We start from the raw sequence: 16,186 nt of genomic DNA, 5'->3' as shown, positions 1-16,186 counted from the left end.
CTGACCAGCAGCAGCGGCCATGTCTGTGTTTTATTTTCAGGATGTTGTGCGTTTTCGGGGCTGCTTTGGTTTTCATCATAACCAAACATCAATTTTGGAAAAAAAAAAAAAAAAAGGTTAGGTATTTGGGAAAACAAAACTATCCCATGGTGTAATTTTTCTCTGAAGTTTACTGTCTGGTAGGGTCTTATCAAAGGCAGAAAAAATGGATCTAGCATACAATTATTGACTATTTGGTCTCTTTGTAACCTATGGTGTACATGTAGTATTGTTCATATCTAGAAATCTCTTAAATAAACCATGAAAGAGAGTTTGGAGAAAAACTGGCTTGGAGTGCTGTGTTCACAAAATTTCTTCTAATCATCATTTTAAGGCAAAAATCTTTAAAGTAAGGCAATGAGATTTGAGCAGATTGAAGCTGACCAAGAGTACTGCATATGTTGAAAATCAAAGTGCTTATAAAGTGGGCTACCCTTAAGAAAATATTACTTTATCTTTTGAGCCAATTTTTATTTTCAGTGTGTTAGTTTCTAAGATATTATGCAACCATGTCTATATTATTTCTGTCTTTACATGAAAGAAGTAAATTAAAACGAATAGCAGTGATTTCGGTTTTTAAATCATAGGAGTAGTAGAAAATCAGCTCAATTTTCTAGATCTTTTATTTCCCCTCCCCTTTTTGGGGAAAAATCATGAGCAAAGAAACTCAGCGTTCACGCTTTTGACAGCTCACAATCTTATTATCAGTCCACCCCCCCCCCCATTTCTCTGCTGCTGTCCTAGCTCAGCTATTTTTCACTTAGTTGTCCTGATCACATCTTTGCTTTCCTATAGGTTGTTTTTTGTTTTTTTTTTTTTTACAAAACCGCCAGAATTATGTTTTTATAATGTATGTCAGACCGTGTCACGTGCTGCTGGATTTTGATTACACTTAGAATAAAAGCCAGAGTCCTTTCTACGGCCCCTGGAGATCTGTCTGGCTCTATTTCTCTTCCTCTTCTGCTTACACTCCTGTACCCATCCACCCCGTGTGTGCTCTAGTTACCTCCCAGTTCTTCAGTAACTGGCTTGACCCAGAAGGTGGCCTGGCACTTGGTATTTCCACTTCCTGGATTGCTTTTGCACCAATCTTATCAGCCTTGCCTTCTTGTCTCTACTGACTCATCTTTTTTTTTTTTTTTTTTAAAGATTTTATTTATTTATTTGACAGACAGAGATCACAAGTAGGCAGAGAGGCAGACAGAGAGAGAGGAGGAAGCAGGCTCCCCGCAGAGCAGAGAGCCCGATGTGGGGCTCGATCCCAGGACCCTGGGATCATGACCTGAGCTGAAGGCAGAGGCTTTAACCCACTGAGCCACCCAGGCGCCCCTTTACTGACTCCTCTTAAAAACTACCTTCGGAAAGATCACCCAGCCCAAGGCAGCTCTTAGCCTTCTACTAGGCTATCACTCCGCTTTGTTTTCATTTATCGTTTAAGTAACAAATACTTACGGAGCACCCACTTTGTGACAATAAAGTTCCTGCCCTAAGGGAGATGTCATTGCAGTCAAGGGGGTTTGTCAATAATCATCACTCCCAGGGGCCCATACCCTGACCCAGTGACATAAAAGGAGCAGAAGATCCATGACGCCCTGAATTCTGCCAGCATTAGTGAGAAGAACTTTCAGGGAGCTCATTCTTTCTCACACTTTTACTGTTTATTTCTGCAAGGTACCTCTGCAACTGGAGAAGGGTCGAGGTGCCTGTGGCACAAAGAACACAGCCAAAAGGCTCTAGCAACCCCTCCCCCCAAACTACTATGCACATTCTTGAGCAACTCACATTGTCTACTTTTTGCATTAATTTTGTCACTTGTAAAATGAGGTAGTCCTATCCCTTTCACGAGGTCCTTGAGTGAATGAATTATGAAAGTACTTGATAAATAGAGCACTAGTCAGATGTCCCATTCAGGTGAGTATCAGATATTGCCCGTAGATTTCTTTCAATTTGTGGACACTTTTTTCCTTTCCTCCCAAGGGAGCTTCTTAAATATGTGTCTTTGTTTACTTGTCCTTTGGGTAAACAGCGCTGAATAATATTTAGCTCGTCTCTGGTGGCCATATTTTATTTTGATTCTATCCTAACAGCATTAATTTTTTGTTCTTCTGCAGTACTTTGGAAGTTTGCTTGTCATTTTCTGTGTGGAACTGGCTTGTGGTGTTTGGACATACGAGCAGGAAATTATGGTGAGTTCAAAGTGGGGTATAGTCACGTTCTGGAACAATATTCAGTTCAGCCTTTTGAATCATATACTTTGGAGTTATTTAGACACATGATTGTGGTTTTGAATGTTTTGTTTGTTTGTTTGTTTATTTATTTGTTTGTTTAAGTAGGCTCCATGCCCAGAGGGAAGCCCAAAGCGAGGGTCAAATTCATGACTAGGAGATCAAGACCTGAGCCTAGATCAAAAGTCAGAGGCTCAATCCACTGAGGCACCCAGTGCCTCTAATTTGAATGTTTATCCTGTATAATAACAATGCTGGTCCTATTTCTGAAAATGAACACTTTCTTGTCTGTGTCTAAAGTGTAGTTTTAAATCATAATTTGTATAATTTTATTTGCTGTACTGTATGTCTTTAATTCCACAGGTCTCTAAAACATCATTGTAATAGACCAGAATAATACATGTCCTAAAATCATTTTTCCAACTTCTCAGTATATAATAGGAAAGATTTGCATTCACAACAAGATCTGGGAAAACTTGAAAATCTACATGTAAGCCTCATAAAGTGCCCATCTCAGCTGTATTCTGATGACTAGGAAGCATGAATTTTCTGTTTCCAACAAGCTGAGCCAAATTCCTTGAAGAAGAAGTATATTTGAAGAGTTGCTGTGTGTTTACTTCAGCCTCGAAACACTCTTGACAGTTTGAGACTTGGCTACATGAAAACAGCTCTTAAGCATTTTTCTCTTTCATTTTAGGAATTGAAATCAACTTTCAGAGTGATGTGAGAATGAGCAAGGATAGGGGATTTTACCAGTCCCGTTGGGTGTATCACTTGCTCCTCACCTCCGCTCACATAGGGCGTGATGACTTTCCTAATGTTTGCCCGCTTCACAGGTGACAGGTGCTACATCTATCACCCATGAACTTGAGCCCCTTTGCATGTCTGTTTTCTGGCTGTTCTCACCGTGGCAGGCCAGGTTTGTCCCCTCCAAGTACCACAGAGTAATTCTGTTTTGGGAAGATGATGTTTTTCTTTTTCTTTTTCTTTCTTTCTTTTTTTTTTTTTTTTTTTTAAGATTTTATTTATTTATTTGACAGAGATCACAAGTAGGCAGAGAGGCAGGCAGAGAGAGACGAGGAAGCAGGCTCCCTGCAGAACAGAGAGCCTGATGCAGGGCTCCATCCCAGGACCCTGAGATCATGACCTGAGCCGAAAGCAGACTTAACCCACTGAGCCACCCAGGTGCCCTGGGAAGGTGATGTTTTTCAACAAGAAGTTCTCAGACAGTTTACAGGACAGAATCAGAATAGAGGGGAAAGCAGAGGAAGAAAGGGTAGGGACCGGGCATTCACATTTGTGACAAGTTCCCCAGATGAACCTTTAACATTGGAACATGTAGAAGCTTTCAAGAAGAGAGGGAGATCATTTTGTATTTGTTTCAGAGAGGTATTTCAGTACTGAAAGTGAAGTCCTTTCGGTACCGGTACTGATACTGCGGTAAATCTGTTACTGTATTGTGAGACTGTTTTGAATGCTAAGTGGTAATTACAGACTAATGAGTACTTTGCATACTCTAATTTGCATGTAAACGATGCTTAGGCGCAGCCACCCATCTGAACCTGCCTGAAAACACTCCTGCTTCCCATCCATGTCTGACAACTCTTAGTAAGAAGAGAGAATTTATGATTTTTTTTTCTATTAAAAATTGAAAAGTCAGGGCAGGTTCTGACTAGTTTAATAAAGTTAAAAGCTTTCTTCAAAATGAAATCTCCTGTTAAAATAGGAATGTTCTTGCTGTCTTTGAGAATCATATTTTTCACTCCATCCCTAGAAATATCATATATTTCGGGGAGTGAAAGAGTAGTTGGTGGCTCCAGACTCTGGTTCTGGGTTTCACTGGTAAAGAGACGGTCGCTTCTAAATTTTTTTGTTTTAAGGAAGTACCTGTATCTCCTTGACATTTAAGCAACAGATAATAGTCCTAGAATTAGTCCCTGATCCTTCACCACAGCTTTTCCTTATGTTCTTTTTGATAATTAAAAGGGATTTAGGGGCGCCTGGGTGGCTCAGTGGGTTAAAGCCTCTGCCTTCAGCTCGGGTCATGATCCTGGGGGCTGGGATTGAGCCCCACATAGGGCTCTCTGCTCAGCGGGGAGCCTGTTTCCTCCTCTCTCTCTCTGCCTGCCTCTCTGCCTACTTGTGATCTCTGTCTGTCAAATAAATTAAAAAACCTTAAAAAAAAATAATGATATGACATAAGAGCTATACAAACCGTTTCAAAATCCATAGAAAGTAAATTCATTTCTAAATCCCTTTTTTTATTATTTAGGATTTTATTTATTTATTTGACAGACAGAGATCACAAGTAGGCAGAGAAAGGCAGGCAGAGAGAGAGGAGGAAGCAGGCTCCCTGCTAAGCAGAGAGCCCAAGCGGGGCTCAATCCCAGGACACTGGGATCATGGCCTGAGCCGAAGGCAGAGGCTTTAACCCACTGAGCCACCCAGGCGCCCCTCTAAATCCCTTTTATTTATTTTTTATTTTTTTATTTTTTAAGATTTTATTTATTTATTTGACAGACACAGATCACAAGCAGGCAGAGCAGAGAGCCCAATGTGGGGCTCTATCCCAGGACCCTGCAATCATGACCAGAGCTGAAGGCAGAGGCTTTAACCCACTGAACCAGCCAGATGCCCCTGTCATATCATTATTTGTTAAATCTCCCAAGTTATAACAAATATGAAATGAATTAATTTAAGGGATTTGAAAGGAAATGTTTTGATTCTAATATAATCTAATTTTAGAAGATACTTTCTTCTATTCAGTTGGGGGCCATCTTCCTGGTGTCATGGTGGTACTGAATGGATAGACGCTGCCCTTGAAGTTGAGTGCATAAACCACTGTTTGCTTATGTAAATCTCCCCCATTAAGTCACCCGGAGAAAGCAAAGGCTGTTGGGGCTGTTTCCAAGGGAAATGTGGAAAATGGTTCCTTGGAAGAAAAGTTTGTCAGAATTTTTTTATTGCTTTTGCACTAATGGCAGTGTGAAAGAAAAGTGCCATTAAAGTTTATTAGCTGCCAAATTTTGCAGAACCCAGCCTTTGCATAGAATGGGCTTTGTGCTCTTAGCTGTTCCATGCAAGAAGCCAGTAAGTGTGTGTTTTCCTTCATGGCCAAATCACAGTATTTTGTGCCAGAACCTCAGTGATCTCCTCTGTTTTTTTTGCCATATTTGGTCTCACATCAATTGTGGTTACAAGAGGGAAACAACTTATATTTACTTTGTAAAATAAAATGTATAATAAGACTATTCTAATAACCAAATCAAGAGATTTGACATCAGTCTGTTTCCCATTATTTCTGTTGTTTATACGTGGTCACCTCCTATTCATGATTCCTTCTTCAGAAAAATCTGTCAATATTAACTGTTTCAGATTATAGACTTCTAGAGATTTACTTCATTTCCAGTTTTATAGACTCAAAGAGATATGAAAAAATAATGTCTAGTGAGTAGCTTGAAATTTGGTTTAGTTCCCTGAATTTTGTTGAGACCATGTGAACATGAAGTACACACAATCAGGCTAAAGGAGCAAAGTTGTGTGCCCAAGTGTTACCATGTTTTCTTTTGTATGTACATTTCCAAGTAATAAAAAAAGAGAATTAACAAAGGAAAACAATAAAAAACTTTTGTGGTCAGGAATTTTAAAGCTACTTGTACTGATACTGCTATTTTTAAAATAAGATTGCAAAATAGTCCTAATCTTAAGTTAGCGTCAGGCTTGCTTGGCTAAGCCTGGTCTGTATTACCACATACATCAGATATGGATGTCTGTCCAGTTTCCCAGTTATGCATTCTAAACATAATACCACATGTGTGGGGAGACGAGGATGTGTATGCGTCAGTTTCCCCCCAGGGCCCTGGAGATAAAGCACCACGTGATGCGCTGACTGGATTTTCGGCCAAATGTTGTGCTGTGTACCTTAAGCTCTGCCATGATTAAACACTCTGTTAAGGGACACGGTGCTTGGTGACGTGGGTCTAGAAGCACAAAAAGTGCTTTAATTTGTGAGGTATTCTTCATAAAGAAGAATACCTGCACCCAAAATCCAGTTTGGGGAAAGATATTTGCACACTTATTCCAGAACGAGGCATGGCTTGAGCTGAATTCTTTCCGTTCTTAATTCCTATCCCTTTATTTTTGGTACTACAATCTGCAGTCACTTCATTTTTTAGGAAGGTTTCATGTATTTATTTGAGAGAGAGAGAGAGAGAGAGCAGGAACATGGAGAGAGGCAGAGGGAGAAGCAGACTCCAGGCTGAGCAGGGAGCAGGACATGGAGATCCATCTCAGGACCATCCAGGACTATCCCAGGACTCCAGGATCATGACCTGAGTCGAAGGCAGATGCTTAACTGATTGAGCCACGCAGGCCCCCCTGCAGTCCCTTCAAAGACTGACTCCATAGCATTATGGAATCAGATCCAAGGGCATTTCTGGGCTGGGATCATTTATTATGAGGAGCTCTTCAGCCAAACATGTAGGACGTACAGTAAACCACTTGTTTTGTGATTTCCTTCAGCTTGACATTGGCATTAAATGATGTTATTTTTTTTTTCTTTTCTTAATGTAAAGAACTTCCTCATTTACTGCAAACATCTACACATAGAGATTGTTTCATAAGTAGCTAATAACCTTGAGCTTAATTTAGGCCGCAAACAAATACAAATTTTAAAATAGTATTTCTTAATTGCAATACATTCCAATATGTGTATGAGTGGGGGAGCAATTGTTTTTGGGAATATGGGAATGTTTGTGTGTCTGAATGTGTGTGTTTGTGTGTTCCAGTTGTGATATTTTGTTTGTTATCTCCAGGTCCCGGTTCAGTGGTCAGACATGGTCACGTTGAAAGCCAGAATGACAAATTATGGCTTACCTAGATACCGGTGGCTTACTCATGCTTGGAATTTTTTCCAGAGAGAGGTAAGTTCTACAATTTCTGAGGTAGAGGGTATGGAATAAGTGGCATACTTTCAAAACACATGTTCAAAGCTGTGGCTTTGGTCATTTTCTCTGCACTGAAAAGTTAAGCCTGTGATTCAGTTACACTGATGTAATTCTTTATTGAGAAATTCCTTAAGTGACACCATGCCCTGCTTTTCTTCCTGTATTTACCATTTCCCCTTCATTTCACGTGGTCCACGTATATTTTAAGAATTTCTTAAAAGCCATTTTGCTAAACTACTGTGAAATTTCCTCTTTCTGAACGTTTCTTGATAAACATCCAAGTTTTATTTGAGGAGATAAGTTTTCATGACTTTTAGAGCTGTCTTTATTTTAAACAGTTACAATGTTTTAAAAAATACTGGCTCTCGTTTGTGAATTAAGCATCAGTATATCATTAAAAGTATGAGTTTTCTAGTCAGAAAGATCTTGGTTCAGATTCTGGCTCTGTTGCTTACTAGTCCATGAACCTCTATAATTTCCTTAGCTTCTTTCAGCCTCAGTCTCCTCATCTGTAAACTAGGGATAAGACCAGTACTTGCCTTCTTGGGTTTTTGAGAAGATTAAATGGGATTGTGGGTTTGATCTCATTTAGCTTACGCTTATTGACGATAGCATGATAAAGCATAGGTTCTTTTTGCTTTTCTTCCTAAGTTCCATAGAGCCCCGCATGCATTCATCTTCTCAAACACGGACTATATGTAGATTTTTAAAATCTGGTGACTTGAAGTTCACCACTGGTATGGCTACAAACCAAGCTCTTCTCCCAAGCTGTTTCCTTGTGATTGGAGATTCCTGGGTGACCAAGTATACCTGTTTCTTTCCCATCGTTTTTGAGCTGAGCCACAAGACATGTGAGAGTCAGTGTCTTACAGGATGAATATCCAACTCTCTGCCCAGTTACTCTATCTGGGATATGGGCAGAGGTTTCAGTCCAGGATAATGGCCAAATTTGGCTCTTTGTGTTACCGTTGTTGAGATGGTGAAAATTATCATTGTAACACAGATTTCCTATTTATTTAAATGCTTCCTGGCTTTGTTTGTTTACCGTTCATTTGTACTAAAAACAACATGAAGGGAAAATAGATGAGACATTAGGGAATTTATAGTAAGCTGTGTTCAGCTATTGCCCTGGATAGAAGCTGCTCAGATTTTCTTTATTTTCTGGGGTTTCTGATGTAGACCATGATAAAAAAGAAGTTTTTTCAAGGGGCTCCATCTAGATAGACAATGTATAACATTGCAAATGATAGTATGTATGTTTTTAGCTTTATTGTGTGGTAAGTTCCCTCCTCCATATCATAGACTTATTTCACACAAAAGGAGGATGATGACCTCTGGGCACCCTGAACGGATTTTTTAAAGGCTCCCATGCTAGTGTGTCAGGGCTGCGGCCAAAATAAATGATCACAGACTGGGTGGCTGAAACAACAGGAATGTGTCATCTTACAATTTGGGGAGCTAGACGTCCGAGATCAAGGTGTGCAGGGCTGATTTCTTTGGAGGCCTCTCTCCTGGTCTTGTAGAGAGCAGTCCTCTCCTTTTGTCTTCACAAGGAGAAGATCTTCTCCTTGTCTGTCTTTCTTTTATATGTGTCTGTGTTCAAATTTCTTCTTATAAGGACATCCATTATATGGGATTAGAGCCCATCCTTGTGACCTTGGTTTAATTTAATTACCTCTGTGAAGATCCTATCTCCAAATATGGTCACATTTTGAGAGCTAGAATTTCAACATGAATTTTGGGGGCAGGGAACACAGTTCCTCTCACAACACCTGGCTCCTGCAATAAATTGTAGAGCTAAAAGTGACCTCATCAGGCCCCAGTTGTCCTGATGACTCCTTCAGTGCACTTCTGGGCATGGACCTCACTGTCAAGGACTTTCAGATGAACCCTAGGGATCTTTTTAAATATCTTTCTAAAAAACTGATTTTTAAAAATGTATTTACTTGGGGTGCCTGGGTGGCTCAGTGGGTTAAAGCCTCTGCCTTCAGCTCAGGTCATGATCCCGGGGTTCTGGGATCGAGCCCTGCATCGGGCTCTCTGCTCAGCAGGGACCCTGCTTCCCTTCCTCTCTCTCTGCCTGCCTCTGCCTGCTTGTGATCTCTGTCTGTCAAATAAATAAATAAAATCTTTAAAAAAATGTATTTACTTGCTTATTTTAACTTAATGATTGGAGAACCAGCTTTGAAATAAATAGGCTCTGCCACACACTAGCCTGTGGTCTCTGCAAGTTGTTTGACCTGTGAAAACCTCACTTCCGCTGTAGGTTAAATGGTGGCGGTATTTTTTTTTTCCAGTTTGACACGATGCTAGCAAGAATGGCTTTATCTCATAATGTGATTTTAAAGGAGGTGGGAAAACTACAAGGAAATGTAGATCATGGTCATGTGTGTGGCATAATAGTGGGTTCACATAGGGGAGTTGTAGGGAAAATTTCACTGCCAATCTACTATCTTCTGTTGACAAAAACAACTATGTAACAAGAAAAAATATCTCAGTGACTTATTAAAAGAAAAAAAAAATCTGACACTGAACATGATATGCTTAAGTTATTTGGAAAAATCATTTCTGTGGAGCCCCTCATTTCTTGATGAGGCCAGATAAATGGGCTGTTCTATTGTGGATGGAGTTTGAGTTCCAAGAACTGTACTTTTGTCATCAACATAGGAAAACACATGTCCTTAGGAAATGAGAGAAGTAGGTGTTCTCTGAGTGCAAGGACTTAAAAAGCCTGGCTTGGAAATGTAGTAGTTTATGATTTTTAGAAAGTGAAGTCTTTTTAACTACATATGTTTTTTTATGGATATTCAATGACTTATGTAAAATGCATGATGTTAAATTATGTTTGAGTTAATGTGTGATGTTTATGGCATGTCTGTAGCTTTTAGAGCAAGTTTATAAAAGGAAAATACTAAAAATATAAAAAATGTTTCTCTGAAAATTTTAGTATTACTCATAACACCAGTAGTTCATCATTTATAATCCTCTTAAAATGGTGTTTTCTTTTTAAAAATTAGATATTTAGGCAAATGAAAAATATAAAATCATTTTTCGTATTTTCTTTGTTTCATTTTACACAAGAAGTTCAGAATTCTCCATAGCTGATTTTAGTTGGATTTTGAAATGGTGGATTGTGATATTTTATCATACGGTGTTAATCCTGGACACAGATTGGTCTGTGGGGCTACATAATTTGTAGAGCCAGTCACTCTTGGCAAAGATCTTTTCAGTGATTGCCCAGAGTTCTTGTTTTTGACTATATGGAAGAGTAACTCCCTCCACCCAAGGGCAGAAAATTATCATGGTTAATTATTCTGAATCTAATCTACATATGTCCTTAAGCAGTGTTTCTAAACTTTGGCCAGAGAAAATTTTTGTTAAAACTTGGTGAAATGAGACAAAAAAGAACAGAAGACAGTGTAGTTTTTCTTGAATCCAATTTCATTCAAGCTAAAGGCACATCTTTTCTTCGGGATTTATGGTGAGAGAATACAATACTTTATTTCAAGACTCTCACTCAGTGAAATAAAAATGTGGTTGCTAAACTCGAGTTTGTGTCTCAAACATTTTTGAAAATCTACTGGTTAATGAATTCAAGTTGGGTCATTTTTGTGATGTGTGGTTTTGGTCAATAACTCTTTCTCCAGAGATTACAAAAACTTTTAATCTTTGAATTTGTTAAGCAGTTAAATTGGTAAGTAGGTGATACACAAACAGATTAGAACAGATAAACTGTTCTTTCGTGGCCAGAGGTTTAATGAGAACTGTAATAATCCAGTTAATTGTTACTGTGCATAATGACTCTGTTGCTGTATGATCACTTAGAGAGGATTGTACAGTTGGGGGAGACTCAGCCATGCCTCATCTGATTTCTTGGGTTATAAGCATTATTGTTCGGAATTGTTCCGCTATGGAGCCCTTTGCCACATTTCTGTCGTCAGTATAGAATGTACACATATCTTTAGGTGATGACAGAAATGAGTTTTAGCTCTGGGTACAAAAATTCAAGAAATCTAACGTTTAATCTTCTGTAAGTTAAGAAAATATTTGTGTAGTTTTTGAGCCTGACCAGTCATTCTTTTGCAGTTTAAGTGCTGTGGAGTGGTGTACTTCACTGACTGGCTGGAAATGACAGAGATGGACTGGCCCCCGGATTCCTGTTGTGTTAGGGAATTCCCAGGATGTTCCAAACAGGCCCACCAGGAAGATCTCAGTGACCTTTATCAAGAGGTAAGGTCATATGTGGTTAACGTATCATGTATACGAGTTTTCTTATAATGACTTTTAAATAAAGGATCAACAACATGGCCATGAAATTCTCCTCTTCTAAATACAAAGACCCTTGAAATTTTTCTCTGTTATGTGGAGAAACAGCATAAAGCTAAAAATCAGTATAAAAATCCGAACCTTATCACATGTGAACAAAGGAAATTGGAAAAGACCATGTTTAGACTCAACTGGGTTTTAAACTGTATTGTCTAGAACCAGTTTCTCTTGCCTCCTAAGGATCCTTTGAAAATAGGTCCATGAGGGGTATGTAAAGAACTCTGCATATTCAGGAAGACAAGGCTGGGAGTTCCCAAACACGATATGTATTTTAGGGCCTCCACTAAAACACATGTAGGGAAAAAAAATAATCAATACCGCTCTCCAGGGAAAATTCTGTCCTCTACTCTTCAGCTCCCCCTACTGGCTAATTAGGAACAGCGATGTTAGTTGTAGTTGGCAGATTGAATGGAGTTAGATGCTCACTGGGTTTAAAATCAGTCATCCCATGCCCAAGAAAGTTGCATGTCTGTGTTTTCTGGGAGAATTTATCCAAATCATCAGTTATTCCTTTATTATCAGAAGTTCTCCTACTCCTTCATTTTTAGTGGTGAGTTTTTGAACTTTGTTAGCAGTAGAATCTGAATTCAAACTAAAATCTAGAACTATACCATCCAGTACAGTGGCCAGTAGTAACCCATGGCTATTTAAATTAAAATTAAATTAAATGAAAATGTCATTTCCTTAGTTGAAATAGCTACATTTCAAATGCTTAAAGGCCACTTGAGACTAGCGGCTTCTGTATTAGGCAATGCAGATATAAGACATGGCCACATTACAGAAAATTTCATTGCCGACTCGAGCTAGAATGGAAGGGCAAAAGGCAAATCAGATGGAAGGGAGCTCTCAGGCTGAGGGGCTGGGATCATTTCCCAGAAACATCTCCAGTCAAGCATCTGGATATCAGAAAACAGTATTGAAAAACTCTGGCTTACTATAACATAAAAACTCCTACTGCATAATATGTCATCCATACCTACACATGCACGCACGCACACACACACACACATACACACACACACGTATATATAATATAGCTATGAAGAGTGAAACTTTAAAACAGAATGTCATGATTTATAAAACATGCATTTTTATACCTATCTCAAGACCTTAGGACGTTATACATTTTTCCCTAGAAATACTATTATTGTTCAAACCATCTTTTAGGCTGCCAAAATCAGTTGCAGAGTTGCACAGAAATCACTTTCATTAATTTATGGTGTGTATTATTTGAAGAAGATGGTGGATTACGTACACAAATCATCTATCTTCTTTATATCTTAGATACGAGTAGCTTTTGGCTGTTAAAAAAATTCATCTCAGAGGACAAGACTGTGCCTCATTAAGCATATCCAAAATAAAGTGCTTTGGGCTCCGAAGACATGCCACAGAGAAGCATGCCAAGTGTTTTTTTAAGAGACTCAGAATTGTGTTAGTTTCCTAGGGCTGCTGTAACAAAGTGCCACCAAGTGAGTGACTTAAACAGCAGGTCTTTGTGGCTTTGTGGTCCTGAAGGCTCGAAGGCTTGAGAGCAAGGTGTTAGCAAGCTTGGCTCCCTCTGAGAGGGGTGAGGAGAATCAGTTCAGTGCCCATCTGTCAGCCTCTGGCGGTTGGATGCAATCTTTGCTCTTCCTTAGTTGTAGAAGCATGACCCCGAACTCTGCCTTCACATTCACATGCAATTCTCCCTGTTTCAGTGTGTCCCCAGATTTTACCTTCTCCTAAGGACACCAGTCCTATTGCTTTAGGGAACTAACCTTTTGCAGTACAACTTCCACTTAATTAATTACATCTGTGATGAGTCCATTTCTAAATAAGATCACATCCTGAGGTTCTGGGGGTTAGGACCTGAACATATGCATTTGGGGGAAACACAGCTCAACTCATAACAAAAATTGTTGAAACAACTGAATCACTCAGGTTGTTTATTTGAAAAGATAACCAAAGAATAATTGGGTCAATGTCTCTGAGTTCATGATTATGCTACGTCTTTTCTTCTCAAAGTCTGAAATAAGGACAGTCAACTAACAAGTTCAACAGTGAAAGCCCTGTTCATTCCAGAAAACAGAAAACACAATAAAACAGTGCTTAATATTTCCAAGATATTATTAAATGCAAAAACAATTGTGGATATTCAAATGTATTATAACTCACCACTAGGTTTTAAAGACACAGGTGATTACAGTATAGATGTGAATGGAAACCTATCCACTTTCCTAGTGTGAACTTTTGTTAGTTTTTAGGAATGGCAAGTCAATATGGGAAATCACTGGGCTACACCACCATATATAATAATCTCTACCTTCTTTAGTGATTAATATTGATAATATGATTACAACTGGCATTGATAAGAATGGCAAAACATGAATCCATTTACCAGATCTTCCCATAAAGTCTGAATATGGACAGAGTCACTTTGATTGTACTTTCTTTAGTTGGAAAGCATTCAGTTAAACATCTGATAGGATTTTCTTGCTGTCAAAATGCAATTTGTTTTTACTAGTTTGTCTTAGATTATTTCCACGAGTAGTATTTGTCCTGGAATGCCTTACTTTGGGACTGTCTATAATTGCTTAATCCATGAATTTCGAGATTGAAAGAGGCCACAGGATTGTGTGCATGCCAGTTGAGGAACCAGACTATTTGAAAGGCTTTTTCATCAAAAGACTTTCAGTAGCAAGCTGGCATTGTCAGTTACGAGATGTTCTGTAGACAGACTTCCCGCAGAGATGGAGGTTCATTATATCAGAGTAAGTCTGCTTTTACATTTTATAATTAATAACAGATGCTGGTATTGGTAATAATATAGTGCATAATTATATGCATAGTTGACTTACCAAAGTGGATCACTTAGTAGCTTTATGGCACAAGTACAATTAAATCCATCATTAAAAATAAGATTTAATTCTACTTTGCCCTGGAGAACATATGTTTCCTAATTGAAGAGTGCCCAGAGACCATCCACCTGGAAGATGAGGGGTCTAGAGGGAGGGACAAGTGAGGGACAGCTGGAGGTATTTATGTTGCTTGTTCCGAAGTAGCAAAGACTAAGGGGAGATATTTTAGATGTCTTCAAATATTTCAAAGTTCATCACTCAGAACAGGAACTAGACTTACTCATTGTTGCTCCAAGGGCCAGACGCTAGAGGAAGGAAATTTTGAATCAATAGAAGGAAGACCTTGCTCATCAAAATCCGTCCGATTGTGACACAGGTTCTCTTGTAAAATAATGAGTGTCTCATCACTAAAAATATTAAAGTCAAGGTCAGATAACCATGTCATTGGCGGGTAGAATGGGTTTTTAAATTAAAAGTGGATCTGGACTAGATGAACTTCAAGGTCCCTTTTATCTTTCCTATTCTGTAAGCTCAGAGATAAGAACTGGCTTTCTTCCTGCAATCTTTCTTCAGTAGTCTGAAATCAAGGAAATAAATCATTCGCAACCATCTGGTGGCCTGCATGGTCCCTGACCCAATAATGTTTTATGACACTTTTGAAACCTGTGAAAAATGACAGAGCAGAAATACAGCGGCAATTGCACATTTTAGAAACATTCCCATCAGAAGTATTGTTGGGTTTGGTACACAGGTCCTCCAATACCTGTAATGAGCTACACACTTGTAGAGACGTGTAGTTGTAAAAGTCACAGATGAAACTATTTCTGATCAACAGTTTGGTTCCATCACACTCATGAAGTCAAATGTTTTGTGAGAGACTCCTGGGCCCCAGGTGCTGTTATAAAGGCTGAGGATACAGCCAAGAATGTTGCAGATAAAAATCTGTCCTGTATAATTTATATTCTAGTTAGGATGATAAATATTTAGCAAGATTAAAAACAGCAATAAAAAATAATTTCATGTAGTGGTAAAAGCATTTTGAAGATTCTGAACAGGGTCATATGCTGGAGGCTGGCTTTATTGGCGAGGGAGCTACTTAGAATGGTTAGGAACCCACTCTTTTAGGAATGACATTTGAACTGAGAGCAGTTGATGCCAAGGACGCAGCCATGCAAAGATCCGCTGAAGAATTTTTTTTTTTTTTTTTTTTTTTTTTACCCTAAGAAACTACAAATGCAAAATCCCACCCAGGGCTACCCTAGTGATTACTGACTACTTACTACCTTGTTCTTTGGGATTGCTTGTGGAACCGCAAAACATCAGACCCCAAGCTGAAGTTGGTAGAATAGAGGCCTGGGATGCGCCTCTTCTTTCTCTCACCTGCTGAGTCGTCGACCGTATCGTTAGTAAAGGTCTCTGTCTAGACCTGATCTGGAGTAAAAAAACAAAACAAAACAAAAAACCCAGAGAGACAGAAAAATAAAGAAGGCTAGCAGAGAGAAAGTCTTGCCTGTGGACCTATGCTCTTGTTGGACAGGCTTCAAGGGAAAGGTGATACCACTGAGATCGTTTTCACTATTTTTTTGTGCATTTTTTTTCTGTGACTAGGATCCATAGCTCTCACCAGCTTTTCTTGGGGTTTTTATACCTCAAAGCGTGAAGAACCATGGTTGTGGAGATAGTTGCAGTGTTTGTCACCGCACATACGAAACGAAGCATGAACATCTCCTCAAAGGGACTGAAATGCCATTTTCGTCGTCTGTGTGCCCCCTCAAGACAAATGCGTGGAAGTAGACAGGTTCACAACAGGTCC

General features: G+C 39.1%; 1 protein-coding gene across 3 annotated transcripts in view; it reads left to right on the top strand.

Moving 5' to 3' along the window:
* Positions 1–16,186, top strand: part of TSPAN12 (tetraspanin 12) — a 64,893-nt gene that overhangs the window by 35,059 nt on the left and 13,648 nt on the right. For all 3 annotated transcript variants that reach the window (XM_004741898.3, XM_004741897.3, XM_004741896.3), the window contains 3 exons: positions 2,151–2,225; positions 7,079–7,186; positions 11,297–11,440. In XM_004741898.3, coding sequence (XP_004741955.1) covers positions 2,151–2,225; positions 7,079–7,186; positions 11,297–11,440 — 327 coding nt within the window. The remainder of the gene's footprint in view (positions 1–2,150; positions 2,226–7,078; positions 7,187–11,296; positions 11,441–16,186) is intronic.

Source organism: Mustela putorius, unplaced genomic scaffold (assembly GCF_011764305.1).
Source record: "Mustela putorius furo isolate JIRA1106 unplaced genomic scaffold, ASM1176430v1.1 tig00003845_pilon_pilon_pilon, whole genome shotgun sequence".
Taxonomy (NCBI): Eukaryota; Metazoa; Chordata; class Mammalia; order Carnivora; family Mustelidae; genus Mustela; species Mustela putorius.
This window is presented reverse-complemented; position numbering and strand designations above follow the sequence as displayed.